The sequence below is a fragment of the Podarcis muralis genome, chromosome 8 (assembly GCF_964188315.1).
Source record: "Podarcis muralis chromosome 8, rPodMur119.hap1.1, whole genome shotgun sequence".
In the NCBI taxonomy this organism is placed as follows: Eukaryota; Metazoa; Chordata; class Lepidosauria; order Squamata; family Lacertidae; genus Podarcis; species Podarcis muralis.
Window position 1 is genome coordinate 37,010,335 of NC_135662.1, and position 20,197 is coordinate 37,030,531.

At 41.1% G+C, this 20,197-nt stretch overlaps 1 protein-coding gene across 5 annotated transcripts in view; it reads left to right on the plus strand.

The window, feature by feature from the left end:
• The window catches only part of TOX (thymocyte selection associated high mobility group box), a 191,594-nt gene extending 176,836 nt beyond the window's left edge, over positions 1–14,758 (plus strand). For all 5 annotated transcript variants that reach the window (XM_077932983.1, XM_028736880.2, XM_028736882.2 and 2 more), the window contains 3 exons: positions 2,701–3,087; positions 10,248–10,399; positions 11,850–14,758. In XM_077932983.1, the coding sequence (XP_077789109.1) occupies positions 2,701–3,087; positions 10,248–10,399; positions 11,850–11,886 (576 nt within the window). In that variant the 3' untranslated portion in view covers positions 11,887–14,758. The remainder of the gene's footprint in view (positions 1–2,700; positions 3,088–10,247; positions 10,400–11,849) is intronic.
• The last annotated feature ends 5,439 nt before the right edge of the window (positions 14,759–20,197 follow it).

Consider the following 20,197-nt stretch of genomic DNA (forward strand, 5'->3'; position numbering starts at 1 on the left):
CCACTGGCAAGCCCCGGGGGAGTTAATCTCTTGCTCCTTGCTGCATTTATGTGAGCACATCTAGTTTATAAGTCAGCTCTGATGAAATGACTGTGGGGAAAACTGATGTAAATAAACTTTTAAATATATATATGTTATATGGAAGTTATTAGGAAACACAGTTATCCACTGATTGTTCCAAAAAGTTTCTTTTTTAAAAAAATGTTGCTGGATAACTTTATGTTCATAAATGTATATTGGGTTTATGACTTAGAATTAGTAGAGCTGAGCCTGCTGCAGGTAATTTCTGAGACCTTGCATAGACTTCTCTCTAGGGCAGAGATGAGGAGTGCAACTCCCATCCTCCTGGGCTCAATGGAGTTGGAGTCTCACAACACCTGGAAGGCCACAGGTCCCATGTCCCATATCAGTTCCACATGCATTCGGTCATGAGTCTGCTTCATCCTGCTTGAGATCAAAGAAGGAGCTTCTGTGTAGCTGCAGAAAAGCCCTCTAAACACAAGTCTCGGTTTGTTTGTTTTATTTAACAAAATTTATATATCGCTTGATTCTAAATAGAACCTCTAAGAGGTCTACAAGCAGTAGTGTAGTCAGTATCACAATGTCATTCACAAATAGTGATGTGATAGTTACTGAACAGTCGTTCATTACTTTTCTTTTCAAAGTAATAATAATAAAAGCCATGTGCCCCTCCTTTCTCAGTGTCCTTGGCCATACTTTGGAGGAGATGCTCACCTAGGCACTTCATCTGCTCTTGTCCCACCCTTTCTCTCATTTCCATCTACCACTCAATACCTCTCAATGGGCCATCTGGAATGAGCAAGGATTCATATGCAAAACAGCTATAGAACTGTAGAAACAACAGTAAGGACTTGGCCATGCCTCCTCTTATTCCACTGCTTTCTCCCAGGGAAAACTGTTCTTTGGTGATCAGTCAGAGCAAACAGCTATTCCAGTTTTCCCCAGATTGCCATTTGTTTTGATCTGTCGCTAAAGAGGGAGTTTGAGAAGGGGAAACTGCTCGGACCCATGTCTAGAAAGTGTGGCTCAAGCAGAAAACTGCTTGGACCTGTGCTTTCTAGGCTCGGCACAAACAGAAATATGGGTGAGCCCTAAGACTTCAACTCGATGAGAATGAAAGTGAATGCAGAGGCAAGAGATAGTAGGAGGAAAACAATGGGGTCAGGGAGAGAGAGAAAATACCGTATTTTTTGCTCCATAACACTCACTTTTTTCCTCCTAGAAAGTAAGGGGAAATGTCTGTGCGTGTTATGGAGCGAATGCCTACGGATGGCGGGGGGATCTGCTGCAGTCGTGAGCAGAGGATCCATGGTTCCCCTTCCTTCCTTCCTCTGTGGCTCGCTTTGAAACAGCAAAGCGGGAGAAGAGCCGCTGAGTGGGGAGGAGAGAGGGACAGAGAGCCTGCTTGCTTTAAAGGAGCAAAGCAGGAGAGGAGAGGAGCCACTTACACAAGTGTAAGCGGCTCCTGTCCAGTTGGCTCCTTTAAAGCAAGCAGGCTCTCTGTCCCTCTCCTCCCCACTCAGCTGGCTAAATAGCAGCTAAGTTTTTCAGCTCGCTAAGCCGGGGAGGTGGGAGAGAAGCAGAGCCTGCTTGCTTTAAAGGAGCAAAGCGGGAGAGGAGAGGAGCCTTCTCCTCTTATACCCCTCGCCTGCATTATTAGCAGCATCCTTCCCCACCCACCCCACACGTGTTCCTTCTCCTCTTATACCCCTCGCCTGCATTATTAGCAGCATCCTTCTCCACACACCCCACGCGTTTTCCTTCTCCCCTTAAACCCCTCTTCTGCATTATTAGCAGCATCCTTCTCCACACACTCCAAGCGTGCTTCTTGTCCCTTGAGTGCTTTTCCTTCCCTCCCCACTTAAAACGTGGTTACAAAGCACGGATCCACATGGATCCTCAGGATTTTTGCATTGGGTCACCCCAAATTCACCATCAGATCACATAGCATGTCCATGGCTACAGCTTGCACCAAAAAAATCACGCACCCACTGTTGCCTGGGGCCGCAGTGGTGCAAAAACGTGGTTGCAAAGCATGGATCCACATGGATCCTCAGGATTTTTGCATTGGGCTACCCCAAACTCACCGCCAGATCACATGTCTGTGGCCACAGCATGAACCACAAAAATCATACATCCACTGTTTCATTTAGAATTTTTTTTCTTGTTTTCCTCCTCTAAAAACTATGTGCGTGTTATGGTCGGGTGTGTGTTATAGAGCGAAAAATACAGTATTAAGGATGCATTTGCATGCTTTCCCAGAGGTAGTAACTACATCATGCAAGTCAGTAAGTGGTATGTTACATAACTGGACATATTCATGACAGGAAAATGTTTGTCTAATTCCTGGCTCTTGTTTTCAAGGTCATGTACAACTTCTCGTTTTGACTTGCCTTTAGGTTTCCATTGCTATGTCTTTTATTATTTTATATTTGGGCGAGCAGAAGAAACTAAGAACTTGTTGCAGTCATGTCCTGCTTTAGTTTTTACATAAGCATCTGCTTAGCCTCTGTGAGAACAGAATGCTGGACTAGACGGCCCTTTGCTCTGATTCAGCAGGGCCCTTTGTACATTCGTAACCATGTCATGCATTCATTCACTTTGGCTATAATGCTAACAGCACTAACAGCCTTTAAATATTGTCTGGTGTTTATGCTTTATTTTTTTTTTTCTGAACAGAGCTACAATGAACCTGTGGATGTTAAGGTATCCCAGCAACCTCAGATGATGAACACAAAGCAGTCAGTATTCCATGGATCTACACAGCCTCATTCGGCATTGTATCTAAGTTCCCATTACCACCAACAAGGAGGAATGAATCCTCACATAACAGCCATACATCCCAATATTCCTAGGAATATAGCACCTAAGCCTAACAGCCAAATGCCAGTGACTGTTTCCATAGCCAATATGGCTGTGTCTCCACCTACATCCCTTCAGATGAGTCCTCCTCTTCACCCGCACCTCAGTATACAACAACACCAGCCACTTACAATGCAGCAGTCCATTGGGAACCAGCTACCAATGCAGGTCCAGTCTGCTTTGCATTCACCTACAATGCAACAAGTAAGTCCTACCTATGTGTTTTAATCTCTGATGATGCATTAATATTTGTGTTACTTCCCATTTTTGCATTGGCTCAGAGTTCCAGGTTTCATATTGCAGCTGCGAGTTATGATCCCCAGAAATCTGCTCTTCTCCCTATGGAGGAAAACCAGGTGGTTCCTGTTCTCTAACCATATAAAAAGTCACGCACGTGTAGACAACTTGCAGGCTAGCATGTGCAAGGCAGAAGCTTAGCTGGTTATTGTATGTGAACCTATCTTGTGGCCACTTCGTAGCCTTGTTGAACACAGGAAGCTGCCTTAGCCTGAGTCAGACCATTGGTTTGTCTACCTAAGTATTGCTCAGTGTGACTAGCAGTGCCTTTCCAGACCCTCAGCTGGAGATGCCAAGAACAGAACCTGGGACTCTCTGCATGCAATGCATGTACTAAAGTCCTGATGCCCCACAACCATGCTACTTCCTTTGTGATAGCAACAAGTGAGCTAGTTCATTGCATAGAAGTAGGGAGATGCCAGGACGTTCTGCGCTCTTGCTTCCCCTGTCCATTTCTGGTGTGTATGTGAATGCTATTAGAGCTTATGCAAACAAAGGAGAGAAATGTTGTGGCAATTAGAGCCATAATTCATACCATTAATCATTCTGAATTCCAGTACTGTGTTTTATTCTTTTTATTCATCAACAACACTTAAGAGGAGTCTTTCCCTAAGCTTACAACTCCCATATCTCTGACCATTGGCTGTGCAAGCTGGGCCTGATGGCAGCTGAAATTCAAAAATTCTGGAAAGCACCAAGTCAGGGGGAAATGCATAGTAGAGTTCAGATGGGTCTTATTCTGCATTGTGTTATTTCAACTAGAATATCAAAGTACTTGTTCCTTGGCCCCAAAATGAAAGAACTCCATTATTTTCACTTAATATTCTCTTAGTCTTTTCTTTCTGAGATACTTTTTTTTTTAACATTAAAAGACAAGTTATAAGAGGCATACCATCAATTTAAATTCCAGTATGAAATCAGTAGCATCCTGTTTGTGGACTTTTGTGACCCTGCCCTCAGTGCTAGGCATTATTCAGATGTTTTCATTTAGTGTGCACTCAGGTGACCAGAGCTTTTTCCTAAGCAGTGTCAGTTAATTTAGATTCTCAATATATGAAGGTTCCCCCAATTATTTTCCCCCAATGTGCTTTAACTTATGTATGTTATAATGAACCCATTATGTTGCTCATTCACTTAGATTCATTGCCCCTCTCAGAAGTTTCTCACAGGTCACCTGTCAGATATTACCTTCTAAATCATGAGCTTCATTAGAAAAATGCAACCTAAATGAAGTGTAGCTAAATTAGTCACATTTCTTTTGATTTTCATAGGCTAACAAGACATTTATACAGGAATTTTGTGTTCACACTGAAAACAAAAAGCACTACAATTCTTTTTTTAAAAAACAACACCACACCACACCATTTCCTCACATCTTCTAGAGAATTTGGTAACAGAAACATTGTTGCCATTATGTGTGTAACTGTCTGGTTTTTGGTAACACAGATACTCCTAAAATGAGTGATAGATACTCATAAAATGAATCAACAGCCCCAATGAAATTCCATTGCTGTTTTCAATAAAACAGAACAAAAGTCGTGTATAGGGAACCCAAAGTCTACCTACTGAATGTCTACTGTGTGTTTGCAAAGATTTACGAGCACTCTGGTTAACTTCCTAGAATATTGAAGTTCATGGATCTGACTATGAGCCAACTCCCTTCTCACCCATCCCAGTAAGACCAAACTGCCTGCCTGCCCTGCGAAAGACTTCTTTCATACAGTTTTTTGTCATTTATTACATGAGTGGTAACTATCACATACCTCTCTCCTCATAGTGCTAGTATGCTGTTCATTCTCCTGTTCTGTCACACCAGCCTTCCCCAAGCTGGTGACCTCTGAATGTTTTGGTCCGTAACTTCCACCATTAGCCTCAGCCAGTTTGGTCAGGGATGAGGGAACTTGTAGTTCCAAACCATCCAGAGGTCACCAGCTTGGGGAAGGCTGTGTTGAACAAGAGATAGAAGTACCGATCTACTAAGCTGTTGTTTTTCTATATTGCCATGATAGAAGGCCTACAATTCCGTTCTTTATTTTTATCACTTCCGTTGCAATGTGATCACATGGGTGGCCTTTTCAGACATTGCAGCTTCACTTCTTCCGATCTGTTTTTATCCCGTCAGTTCTCGGGCATGCTGCATTTTCACCACTCATTATTTCCCCTGCCCTCCACTTCCCCCCACGTACCATGTTTCTGAATGTGGCTAACAGGCATAGGGAGAGGGAATCATTAATATCTGTCAACTGTCCTTATAACCTTAAGGGAAAATCTTTGTATGATATCACACAGACATATTTTCAATTTCCTTGTGTAATAAACAGATGCTTTAGGATTTGGATGCAATTTAAAGGTTTAAAAAACATCACATTGAGATTGATGAATAAATCAGTTGTGAAGACAAAAACATTGATGCCTGTTGAAAATACCTCTCCAGACAGGCAGGAAATGAAATTAGTTCCCGGTAAAGTGTAGAGATGAGGATCGCACTTTACGTTCTGCTGCAGGCTTTTTAGTACTTGCTACAGTCGCACACAAAAACCCCAGCTAGGGATACAGAAATCTAATTAAAGAGCAAATGTCCCGTCTGACATCAAATTAATCTTTATCAAGTCCCCTATTTTTATTTCAATCTGGCGCAAGAAAATGAAACTTAAAATTCGAGGCATGTTGCAAAACAGTTGCTGATTTTATCTTGAGCATTACAAAGCAAAACATTTGGCATTGTCTCATTAGCCCACAGAGCATCCATTTTCTGATATTTTTTATTGCATTGTTGTTTGCAAACCCCTTACATGAAATTCTATTTAAGCCATTCTGCATCAGAGTGGCACAAGCGTCCAGTGAATATTATAGACTGCTTGAAACAGTAGCCAAGAAATTTGGCCTTTTGTTAGCTTTGCAATTCTAAAATTCTTCAGTTATATTTTGTTAGCTTTGGCATAAACCTTTACGGCAAATATTAGAACAGCAACATGATTTCCTGGGTTGTGGGAAGCTCCTACATCTGTTCTGTTGGCTTGTAACAGGGGAGAAGGGAGCCTTCATTAATAAGGAATCCTGATAACCCAAGGTTCAAAGAACTATTAATTATGGTATGACATATTTTGTTCCTTGTTGTTTTCAATCAGTATCCATAACTGTGACTGCTTTTGTACATAGGAAAAACAAACGAAAGTAAGAGCCATTAGTCGAAATTCAAGAAAAGCCACTAATCAGAGCTGACAGTTCCAATATAAGCCTCAAATTAGACAGTTCCAAAGCACTTCCAATATAAACATCAAATCACACACTTGACAGCTGAAGGAGCTATACTATACGAAATATAGGCTCCATTTGCATTGTCAGCTTTAGTACATGCTTTGACTTAAGAATACTAAAATCACAATTTAGTGAGACAGTTGTTGTTTGTCTGAGGGTTGAAGCTTATAGATGAGCATGTAGAAGCTTGTAGACAAGTCAACAAAGCAGGCACAGCATAGTATTCTGATTTAGGCTGTATCTTCTGCATGTTTAAGGCCTAATTGAAATTGGGGATTTATTTTGAAGTAAGGAATCATTATTTTGAAGTAAGGAAACAGGGACACGGGTGGCGCTGTGGGTAAAAGCCTCAGCGCCTAGGGCTTGCCGATCGAAAGGTTGGCGGTTCGAATCCCCGCGGCGGGGTGCGCTCCCGTTGTTTGGTCCCAGCGCCTGCCAACCTAGCAGTTCGAAAGCACTCCCGGGTGCAAGTAGATAAATAGGGACCGCTTACTAGCGGGAAGGTAAACGGCGTTTCCGTGTGCGGCTCTGGCTCGCCAAAGCAGCGATGTCACGCTGGCCACGTGACCCGGAAGTGTCTCCGGACAGCGCTGGCCCCCGGCCTCTTGAGTGAGATGGGCGCACAACCCTAGAGTCTGTCAAGACTGGCCCGTACGGGCAGGGGTACCTTTACCTTTTAAGGAATCATTGGATCAGGTTACTAGTCCATTTGACTTCATTTGTAGCCTTGGACAAAGTATTCCATACACTTGGTTCCATAGGGTCACTGGAGAATATTTTAAAACTTATTTTTTTTTTAAAAAAAGGGTTTTCAATTGACCCATAATGTTGGCTTTGCCTTAACTGCCTGAACACTTGGTTTTACAGTATTTCATTTATCTAAAATATTTCATTTATCTAAAATGTCACTAGTGCCCATGTCCTGTGAACTAGTGACATTTTAGACAAAGCGAGCAAAGGGTGTTTTTTCCTGGACTATGGGCAATCATGGGGAAGTATTGGTGCTTTGGGGGAAAGGCAAGTGTTGCAATTAGATTATATGTGCAGAGGCCTCTGCTTGGCTGTTGTGAGAAATAGGGTTCTGGACCAGCAAGGATCTGTTGGTCTCACCATAAGCTTAAAATATGGAGAAAATAGAGGCTAGAGAGAGAAGGCGTATCTATAGGTCATTAGGCTTGGGGGAGCTTCCATGTACTTGTTTGAGGCCACAGCACTCCACCCCAAATCCTTAAAAATAATCCTTTAGAGACAATGCTTAGCTCTGCCTGAGCAGTACTTAGTGCTCAGGGTTTAGACTAAACGGAAAGCATTTTTTTGTGTATGTGAAGAATCTCATTTTACATTTTGAATTGCAAGAGGACTTCTCAGACAAATTACATTCAATTTGCAAGACATTAGTGTGTTATGAGATAGGCAGATTTGTATTCTGAAAACTTCTGAAACATAGTTTTCCGAGACCCACTTCAGATAGCAATCTCAAAGACTGGTCAAATGGAAAATCTGGTTAACAGCTATGGCATTTCCTGAATATAGATAATGTAGTCACAGTGACTCATGCTCTGGTAACCTTCCATCTGGATTACTGTAATGTGTTTTACATGGGGATATCGTTAAAAAATGACCTGGAAACTTCAATTAGGGCAGAATATGTCTGGCAGAGTGTGGTCTGTGACAACCACAAGGGACCATGTAACACCAATACTGAAAGATCTTTATTGCCTGCCTATACGTTTCTGAGCTGATTTTAAGCTGCTGGTGCTAACATGTAGAGCTGTAAATGCATTGGAACCCAAATATCTGAAGGCATGTTTCTCCCTCTATCAGCCTCCTTTATCAGGTGCCACCATTAGAGTCCCAACAAAGGAAGATACACCATGTGGTGACATGAGATAGGGCCTTTTCTGTGGTGGTTGTGAAATACCCTCTTCCTGGAAGCACAACGGGTGCTGATTTTGTTAGCATTCCAGTGCCATGTAAACATATATCTCTTTCACAAATCCTTTCCGGCATTTTAGTCTGGCACTGCAGTGAAAAGGGCCATAGCTCAGTGGTAGAACATCTGTTTTGTATGCAGGTGGTCCCTGATTCAGTTCCCAGCATCTGCAGGTAGGGCTGAGAAAGATTCCCTGTCTGAAACCCTTGAGAGCCACTGCCACCCAGGTCAGACAGAATGGCGGCTTCTAATGAGATGTTCTTTGAGGTTTTCTGTTATGCTGGTTTTATCATTGCTTTTATCCGCTCTTTTCACTTTCTGTTTTATTGACTGTGATTTTAACAGAAGGATAACCTGCCTTAAGATCATTGGATGAAGGGTGGGACTAAAAATATTTTAAATAAATAAACAGCCATAATGTTACTTTGACTTTAGTGCCAGTGAACTATTTAAGAGAGAATTTGCTCAAGGGAAGTGAGGATCTGTGAAATGGGAGTGCTAGTTCTCAGCGATGGTTTCTGAATATCGCTTAGGAACCACAGTTACATCTGCACCAATCCTATATTTTAGGTAGCAACATTAGATTTCAAGTTACGGGAGAAAAGTGGATCCAAGTTTGTTAATAATGAACTCCTTTTTATTGTTTAAATATTTATTATTACATGTATATTTCAACTTTGTCTCCAAGGATCTCAAAGTGCTGCATATATTTCTTCCCTTTCTCAATTTATTCTCACAACCACCCTGTGAGGTAGGGCTATGGTGAGAGACCGTGACTGACCCAAGGTCACCCAGTGGGAATTTGTGCCCTGGTCTACCATCTCCTCTAACCACTACATCACACAGGCTTAAATAATAGGATTTCAAAAGAAAAAGCAAGAGTGTTCTAACAACTCTCCATTTATATGTTAACCTCTTGGTTTGAACTAGGCATTTATTGTATTTGCCAAATGCAAACAAGGGTCATAAAATGTACCATTTCAACCAGATAGGTTCTACGTAGCAAAATGAAACCTTTATTTTAGTTAGTGTGCCTCCTTCTGATGTCACCGGGAAGTTCATCTCTGTTCTCTTCTAGTCAAAATTGGTGGGTGTATAATAGTGTTTCTGCGCAAAAAGTGCTTCTAACCTTTCAGCAATGCTCTCTGTATATTTAAGCTAAATACTGTACTGCAAATCAATGCATACCATTCTTGAAAATCTGATCTACTCTGCTGATTTTGGCAAACAGCATTTAGGCATTCTCACTCTTGGCTGAAAACAACAGCAAGTTGGGTTTTTATGCTGCTTTTGCTACATTAGTCCAACAACTGTTAAAAAGCCTTAGCTGAATTTTTGTGTAGTTGAGAAAGAAGTGCAAATAAAAGAAGGAGCAGATGGTCCTTTTGTGACTGAACCAAATAAAAGGGGTTTGAGAACAATAATTGTGAATAGGTGTAGTCTAATAAAACACTCAGCCACCTGCTGCCTGCATCCTTCAAAAAGATTCTGTTGCATATTCTTGGAATTAACTAATAGTGTATCCTTGGGTTGAATCGAAATACGAGCTGTAAGAAACACACAGACCTTTCTTTTATTTTCCCGTGTTGAATGAGTTGTTTTTCATGGCTTTAAAATGTCTCTGTTCTTTGTCTCCGAGTTCTACACTATTGCAGTGTGTTATCTAGCATTTCTTCTCAACCAATTAAAAAAAATGTGTGGTTTTTTTCCCCTTTTGGAAAAGCACAAGCATCCTTCTATTTTCTTTTCTTTTTTTCAAGTTTGAAAATGTAGAAGTACAACATTGGTACTTTGTCAGAACTTTCAGTTAAGAGGTTAACTTCGATCTGCAAACCTTATTTTGAATTCTCCCCCCCCCCTTTTTTTTTTTTTTTAGGGTTTTACTCTCCAGCCTGATTACCAGAATATTATCAACCCAACATCTACAGCTGCGCAAGTTGTTACCCAAGCGATGGAGTATGTTCGTTCAGGGTGCAGAAATCCCCCAGCACAGAGTGTGGACTGGAATAATGATTACTGCAGTAATGGGTGAGCAGCCAGTGAATGCCACCTTGTGTTGAGTAATATTTATGACAAAAGCTAGGCAACAATTGTGGTATCTATTTTTATATTTATCATCTAGCTCAGATTACAGGGTTCTGATGCCTTTGGTTACTAACAGATGTCTAGTGAAAATAATAATAAACAAGCTGTGGCTTGCTTTACATCAAACCAGTATATTTTACTATTAGGGAGACTGCTATTTAAGAGAACAAGGGCTGCAGTACTGCACATAATTAATTGCAAATAAGACTCACCCTCCACTGAAATCAATGAGAGAAATGGAAAATTGTGTCAACCACTTACAGTAAACAGAAGAGAATATTATCTTGATAGCCATATACTTGTTGGCAGCTGTCTGTCTCAGGAGACAATGAAAGAGTGAACATTTGGGGATGAAGTCAACCCGTTGGAAGGTTACAGTAGCTGTAGAAACCAATATGAGAGAGACATGTTTTGTTGCAGCTGGGGCAGATGAAGGCACCCAGTTGTGCTGTTGCAGATGCACCATGGCGTTTCTTCTCTCTGCACTTCTCCTAGTGGTCGCAGACTACACACTCCTTATTCAATACAGTGGTACCTCTGGTTAAGTACTTAATTCGTTCCGGAGGTCCGTTCTTAACCTGAAACTGTTCTTAACCTGAAGCACCACTTTAGCTAGTGGGGCCTCCTGCTGCCGCCGCGCCGCTGGAGCACGATTTCTGTTCTCACCCTGATGCAAAGTTCTTAACCCGAGGCACTATTTCTGGGTTTGCGGAGTCTGTAACCTGAAGAGTCTGTAACCCGAGGTACCACTGTAAATGAAGATCTACAAATTTGTTGGGGTTCATGGCCCTTTCCTCCTCACAGCAGCCATCCCTGCCTCTAAAGCGATAGGGTGTCTGAGATATTGGTCAACTTGCTTAACTAAGGAAGAATATTAAATATATTTAATACAGGGATGGGGAAGCTGTAGCCCTCTAGACGTTGTTGGACGCTCTACTCTCCCAAATGCAGACCAGGGTGCTTTTCCCATCAACCCCAGACAGGATGGCCATTGGTCAGGGGTGATGGGGGTGTTAGTCCAAACAACATATGGAGGGCCAGAGTTTCCCCACCATTAGAAAGAGCCTGTGCTTTTCTGTTTACATGTGCACAGCCAAGCAAAGATGCTTTGTGTCCAGAGCATTTATGTTCAAAGACTTCCGATGGGAAGGGCAATCAGACAGGCTGGTTTATAAAGGGGCACAGGCTTACTCTCTGCTGGGCTGAGGTGCTCCCTGGATTCTTGGCTAGAATTGCATGCCTGTCTTTGGCCCAAACTGGGGGACTTTGCTAACACTTCTGGCCTGCTTAAGATATCAAAACACTGATCTCAAGGCTTAACATGTGGTTTTGAGTGTCAACACTAAATGTAATTCTCTTTTCTCTCCCCCTCCCCCAAATTCTTTCTGAACAGGGCCATGCAGAGGGACAAAGCTTTGTACCTTACCTGAACAGTTTGGGAAAGCGCCTCTTCTTTCCACTGAGGAATGCAGGGAAGTCTTTTCATCCCAGATTGCTATATGCAGTCAAGGCAGTTCTGCATTTATTTAGAAAATATAAGTTGCTAAGCACTTAGGACTATTTAAGCTGGTGGGTCATTCACTCTGGGGGGAGGGAAATAGTCTTGCTCCTTTCTCCACCCCCTTGTTTCTTTTTCTTTCTCCTTCAGCATCCTTTAAATGGACGTTGCTTTTCTTCTTTCATTTAGGAAGGAGGCTTGGACCATTCAGATTTTATGTTGGTTTTTATTTTTGCTGTGAAGTGCTGCGCTAGTAACTGCCTTAGCAACTGTAGATGTCTTGGATAAAAGTCCTGGATTTTCCATTGGTTTTCATAATGGGTGTTTATATGAAACTACTAAAGACTTTTTAAATGGCTTGATGTAGCAGTCATAGCAAGTTTGTAAATAGCATCTATGTTACACTCTCCTAGAGTATAAAATGTGAATGTTTTTGTAGCTAATTGTAATTTGAAACTGGCTCATTCCAGTTTATTGATTTCACAAAGGGGGTTAAATTGGCAAACATTCATATTTTTACTTCATTTTTAAGCAACTGACTAATAGTTCTATATTTTCAAACTCTTTGAAAGAAAAAAGGGAAATTATTCCCAAATGAATTTAATTAAACAGAAATTGGCTTTCTGTCATTAGTTATACAAAAAAAAAGTTTAGTGTTGGGAAAAGAGCAAACACATTTATTTTGTACTGCCTAAAACTGCTTTTTTATCACTTTATGTGTAATGGTTAGTAAACGTCATTTACGTCCTCTTATGTATAAAATGGCCAAATGCTTTCTTGATATTTTATTAGATGCTGAAACAGATTGGAAACATCTAAATTATAACCTTTACATACGGCTATGTATTATTGTTTCTTCATACTGTGTCTGTATTTAATCTTTTTTATGGAAGCTGTTGCGCCTATTTATGAAATAATAAATATAGGTGTTTGTAAGTAAATTTGTTAGCATCTTAAAGAAGATTTTTTAAAAACTACTTTTGTTGGCATCAATGTATTTGCTGCTGGTGTGAATACTTTTAGTTTAGTTTTTACAGTGATATGAATAAAGCCAAACCAGCTTTTCATGGCAGAAAAAGAAGGTAATCAACATTTATTCTATACTTCCTAAGTTGATCTGTGACCAAAAAAAAAGTAGAGGGGGGGAGCTAAATCCTTAACAAACTTCCCTGTATCTCTAGTCACAAGTTATTACCTAGATCACATTAGTGAAGACTAAATAAGGAGATATAGAGTATGTCAAAAGTCTGATGTGCACAGGGACTTCCCCATTCTCTTCTGTGAAGGGAAGCTTTCTGCACATAGGTAGGAATGGTGTTACATGCACAGGTCATTCCTGTGCCTACAGGCAACAGCAAAGAAGCCCCTACATGAGTGCAGCTCCATATAATGTATTGGGGCAGCTGGGGCAGCGCCACTGTTTTAAATGGATGCCTTTGGCATTCAGAGAACATTTGCCCCACAAAACAAAGGTGAATTATAATGGAAAAAAGAAACCAAAATGTAAAGTTACCAAAAAATACTTCAGTTATGAAGGCAAAAAGGGCTAGGTCATAATTTTTATGAGTAGGAAGTAGCAAGAACAGGGCTAAATTCTTCAGTAACCACTGAATGGCCCAAGAGTAGAATAGTGATTAAGAGAGGCCAAAACTGAGTATTTTTACCACTTAGATTAAGGGAAGTCCAACATAGTACCCTCCAGATAATATTGGACCACAGCTCCCATAAACCCTGACTATTAGTCACATTGGGAATGATGAAAGTTGTAGTCCAACACTATCTGGAAGAACCACATTGGCTACCCCTTGGTTTAGAACATGAATAGTTATGAATAACCCATTCTGAGATGAATCCATCCACGGTCCTCCAAATGGGAATGAGCCTACTTAGGAAGGGATGAATAAGGGATGTTGTAGGTGTGTCAAACACTGCCAGTTCTCCCATCTGTATATTGACTATGCCAGAGACAGAGTTAACCAATCATTCTCCAATTAACATTGAAGGTAGCACTCTTAATTTTTGGACCCTATCTTTGTTTCCTTAAGAGTTCTCCTTCTCCCCATCCAAACAGAGCATCAAATTATGTTTTGAGAAAGCTGGTGCAATTTCTGTTTCCTTTTGTCCACTTACCGGTACTCTTGGCTACAAGCTCTGCCAGGCAATTCATATCTCCTGTTTGGGAAAATCTAGTATTCTCATCTTAAGGGATGCTCAGGGTGGCAAACTTGTACTGGTTAAATTGCGAATCAGCTGGCTTCTATTTCAAATGTGAAATAGAGATATTGTGTTAATCCAATCCAAAAGAAAAAGATGTAAAATGCCTGAAAAGTACATTATGTTTGCTTTGAAATGAAATTAGGCAATGTACAAACTTGAATCACTTGAGCATGTAATAACTAATAAATAATGCAGATCAGATGTGATTATTCAAATGGCTATAGCTGAGTTCTAATTTTCTTGTCTTGAATCCATGTAGGAAGTCACAATTACATTCACGGTTTTATTGTCTTTATGTTGACTACTTTAGAAATAAACCAGCACTAACAATTAGCTAATATTTCCCATTAAATTCTGTTATAGTAAAATTTCATTTCCCACTCAGAATAATTCTACAAAGAGAGAAGCAGTTGGCAGTTATGGGAATCAGCTTCAACAGGATTTGATGGGAGAGTGCTGTGTTATCAATATCTTTGCTAGAGAGGCTGTGCTGTCACAGAATACCATTTATTAATTTCAGTAGCCAACCAAGGTTCAAACTAGAAGCAAATATCAATGTCAATAAAACGTATGTCATAATTAAAGAATTTCTGTGTGGTGGTGTTGCTGTTCAAGTATATACTGGAGGTTAAAACCTCACACCTTTACACTGCTTGGAGGTATTTTAGTCATGTTTCCATAGAGCAAATGGACATTACATAACTGCATGAGTGGTTGTTCCCTAACACACATTCTGTGGAAATTTGGCCTGATTAGTGCAATGTGCTATTTCACATTATAACTACACAGGCAAATGTCCAGCCTAGAGATCAAAATTGCAGTCTTGAAAATGAGAGTAGCTATTTACTTGCCTAGAGCAATCAGCTGCCCTTATAATAACATTCTGAATACTCACCTAAATGTCCGACTAAGTGCATATTTGCACACCAACCACTTTTAAATATGATTTCTATACAGTGCAATCTTATATTTATCTACCCATAAATAAGTCCTCGTGGGGACGCGGGTGGCGCTGTGGGTAAAAGCCTCAGCGCCTAGGGCTTGCTGATCGTAAGGTCGCGGTTCGAATCCCCGCGGCGGGGTGCGCTCCCGTCGTTCGGTCCCAGCGCCTGCCAACCTAGCAGTTCGAAAGCACCCCAGGGTGCAAGTAGATAAATAGGGACCGCTTACCAGCGGGAAGGTAAATGGCGTTCCATGTGCTGCGCTGGCTCGCCAGAGCAGCGATGTCACGCTGGCCACGTGACCCGGAAGTGTCTCTGGACAGCGCTGGCCCCCGGCCTCTTGAGTGAGATGGGCGCACAACCCTAGAGTCTGTCAAGACTGGCCCGTACGGGCAGGGGTACCTTTACCTTTAAATAAGTCCTACTGAGTTTATGTACCTGGAAGTGAGTATAATATTGCAGCCATACCCATGTTATCAAGCTTAGGATATCCTTTCTGGAAAGCACCATGCATTTAAAGCATTTTGCATGTTAAATATTGCATCACTGGTAAAATATTTTAAATGATAGGTGGAGGGCTAAAACATATATTTCAAACTGCAACCATGAAAATAGTTTAGTTATATGAAAGATATCCACAAATTATACAAGAAGCTAGCAACCCTTTCAAATTTTGGTACCCAATGCTACACATATGCATGTCAAAGAAAGAGACCCAACATGCAGTGGTGTAGCAAGGTTAGCTGGTACCCGGTGTGGAAAATTTCTTGCCGCCCCCCAACGCTAGAACAGAACATTTGTAAGGAGAGATAAAAATGTTTGTCATCAACACTGACAACTTGGGACTTTGGGGGTTTTCATGGAGTATCCTGCCAGGTGTGAAGCAGCACATGTGGTTCATTTCACCAAAGGCAAACATGGGCAGGAATGCACAGGAACCAGTAAAACATTTACCCAATGCTGGCAAAGGATTTCATCAAGGTTCATCACTTATCTTAGAGCACTGGTATAATGTTACAGGACTTCTGGCAAAAAGAATAAAAATTGTAATCCTCTTATCACTACACATGGCACAGTGTATCCTCCTTGGCAGGGTTATTTTTCTATTTTCAGACATGCTAAATCATAAGTGAAATGTAGGCCTTTTATGGAAGTAGAAAAATTCCCAAACTTTACTGTTGGCATTTTAGAATTCTGTCAAGGTGGCTGCTAAATGAAAAGAAACCCACCACTTTTTATATACATCAGCACAAACTGATATTAACTGGTGGTCGCATTTTGCCAAGGACTTCATACTTGGAACATCAATTCATTCATGATATGCTACATTTTAAAAGGGATTTAGAAAATTAAAAGTTGAACCAGCAAACATGAGGCAGAGCATAAGGGAACGTGCATTTATTGTGCATTTGTTATGTTAATAGCTCACCTTTTTCTTCAAGGACCTCAGGTTGGTGTACATGGTTTCTCCTCCTCATTTAATCCCCACAGTGCCCCTGTGAGGTAGGTGAGGCTGAGAGGCAGTGTCTGGCACAAGGTCACTCAGTAAGTTTCATGGTTCAATGAGGATTTGAATCCTGGTCTCCCAGGTCCTAGTCCGACACTCAAACCATTACACCACATTGGCTCCCAAATGTACGTAGCTCCAGTCTATTCCAGAACAAAGGGTTCATCGTTTAATTCAAATTTACATTGAAACCAAGCATAATTGTCCTGGTGGGCTGTCAAGGCAAATATTAATTTGGCAAAGATTAATATTGACTTGCTAAGATTAGAATTGACTTGTTAAGGCTGTCTAGCAGCTGCATTTGGCAGCATTCCTGCAAGTGCATGTCATATCAGAGTATAAGGCTCAGACGTGGTTGCTTGCCAGCTGTTACTTAAAGCACCCTTACACCATTTTGAGTATTCTTGTTCTCCAGGCTAAACAGCAAGGTATTGCCAACTGAGAGTCTTTTATCTGACCGAAAGTTAAACTTTCAGTTCATGGCTGAGCTGATAACAAGTACCGGAAGCCAGTAGGTGGTTAGGATGGTATTTGAAACTCAGGTTGCCTCTGCTGAATGTGGTTGTGCTGTTTCTTTCCTTAAAAAGTCAGAAAAACCACAGCGAGTAACTGTTTCATGAAGGGGCTTAAAGCAATAACAACATATAGTTTGAGATTCATGGAGCTGCTTAGATTCATGCAATGGACTTGAGCAAAGCTACTGCATTTTTTGACACTTTCTTTGTTCTTTTTGGCACACTCACAGCCTGCTTTTGAAATTCAGACTGCAATCCTGTGCAGCCTTATTACCCGCAATGAAGCCTCACCGATTTGGGGACTTACTTCTGAGTAAATAGGATCATACTGCTCCCCAAGTTTCTAAAGCAGATTGCCAACAAACAAGCGGGGGAAACAAATCTAAAGCCCCTTAGACTTATGGAACTAGTTTGATGGTATTCATATATACCTTAAGGTATATATGAATATATACCCTAAGGCAGTGTTCCCCAACATTGGGCCTCCAGCTGTTTTTGGACTACAATTCCCATCATCCTTGACCGCTGGTCTTGCTAGCAAGGGATGATAGGAGTTGTAGTCCAAAAACACTATATATACCTTATAGAATCATAGAATCATAGAGTTGGAAGAGACCACAAGGGCCATCGAGTCCAACCCCCTGCCAAGCTTTCTCAGAACGTACCCATCTGCTGTACACTCTATTGGCAAAGTTAAACACAGGTGGGTACTGTATTACCAGCACACAGCATATAAAAGCCAGGCACAGATCTTTCTTAAACATATGCATAGAATATCCTCAGTCAGTGAAACTAACCTTAAACTACCGGTATATAAGCTGCTAAGTTATGCAACATAAAGCACAGTTTAGCATCAAATATAAGCAATCACAGAGATTCTGGAGTAAAACAAACATTAGCAATGAAAAGAATAATGCTCCACTGTGGCTAAATGTCAATATAAATAGCAATGTGCTACAATTAAAGTTGATTTGGCCTTTCCAATAGAAGTCTGATTTTCTGGGATTAATCTCGACCTTTTCAAGTTGCATCAGGCTGAAATAAGTTGTCAGAACAGATGTGAATTTTATTTGCAAAGAACAATTGTAATGTTGTAACCCTTAGAGGGCCAATGTTCTCCAGATTGCCTGGCAGATGAATGCATCAGACATGGACATTTTGATAATTGTAGCCATGGAGCAAAATCCTTCCATGTCAAAAGATGATAATGATTTTAATTTTCATAAAAGAAAGATGCACAGTGGATGTGTTTACCTTGGGTGACTGCTTCCTTCTGCAGCACTGAGACATTTCCCCTTGTATATCTTTGTAATATGGCTGAGATCTCAACACACAGGCATTATCATATCTCCATGATTATTATTTTTTTTTTGGGGGGGTACCCTGGCCCTGTTATGAGATCTTTTACCTATTACGTAGTTTTGGACGTCTAGGGGGCTCAATTCGTTAGACTCAATTTAGGGAGAATTGGGTGGAAATTATGGCTTCCACTAAAGCTCCCCCACCATACCTTTCACCCCATAATTCAAACACTGTCTCTGTGCAACAATTCACAAAGTAAGAAATCCTTTAGGCAGAAAAACCTGAATTATATTACAGAATTTAGAAATTTACAGAAGAGGAGAAGTGCTGCCACCACCAGATGCAAAAAATGAGGCTGTATATAATTGTAACTAAGCCCACTGAAACTTATAAACAAGCACAGGGTTGAGCTACAATTGTAAGCATACCACTGAAATCAAAAGGACTTACATAGGCTGAATGGGGCTTAGTCCCAGAGAAATTAGTACAGCGGTACCTCGGGTTAAGAACTTAATTCGTTCTGGAAGTCTGCTCTTAACCTGAAACTGTTCTTAACCTGAAGCACCACTTTAGCTAATGGGGCCTCCCGCTGCCGCTGCACCACCGCTGCACGATTTCTGTTCTCATCCTGAAGCAAAGTTCTTAACCCAAGGTACTATTTCTGGGTTAGCGGAGTCTGTAACCTGAAGCATATGTAACCCGAGGTACCACTGTATACAACTGCAGCCTTCAATGGGGATGTCAAGTTTCACTTCTTCTTATTCCGTCCCCCATCCCATTCTAACATTTGGTTTGTACGATTTTGATAGAGCTGATCTCCATGCAGTACCATTTCCACAGGAAGAAAATCTCTGCATAGATCTGAATAATGTGCTGATTACAGTCTCAAGATGCTGGAAACGTGTGGGGACAAGATTTTCAGGAGAGGGGTAAATTTAAATCAAGTTTGCTTCCTAAGTGGAATCAGCCAGTATCAGTGCCGGATTTACATATAAGCTAAACAAGACATAGCTTAGGTCCCCACTCTCTTGAGGGCCCCCAAAAAAATTAAAGGAAAAAAAACCCTGGATGTACATTTCCAAAATACAAAAAAAACAAATAAAATAAAACTTACATATAGCAACAGTGCTTTGTGTTGTGTAGGCTCCTGTGATGTAAGTAATGGGCCCCACCTGCTAGCCTGCTCCTTAAAATATCACTGGTTTGCTCATGTCTGTATCAATTACTTTGATAAAAATCATATTTTGTTATGTGCAAATGGCTTTAGATACCTATTAGGCCCATAAATTACCATATAGCATATATTCAACACAAAAAACAGCAAGAATTTGTTGTTGACAAAGAACAACTGGACATATAAAGGGTCCCATATAAAGGGTCAGTAGCTTAGGGCCTCTTCAAACCTAAATCTGGCCCTGGCTAGTGTAGAGGGCCAGAGACACCTTTCTGACACCAGCGTCACTGCAACTTATCTAAGTGGTTCTAGGGAGAAGCTTGGTTACCTGGACGCACCAGTGGAACCAATCCAGCCCTGCCACCAGTGCGTCTGTGCAGCCCGAACTTCACCACTACCCCACCCTAGTCCCCATTCAAGTAAGCTGCAGGGACACCAGTGTTGGAAGGGCAGCTGCCGATGCACCAAACTGACCACTAATGATCCTATGATAAGTATTTGCTGTACGTATGCATGAACACCAGTGGATGGCACTAGTTGTTGTACAAGATGTCAGACACAAAACAAGACCACGCCGCTCACTTCCC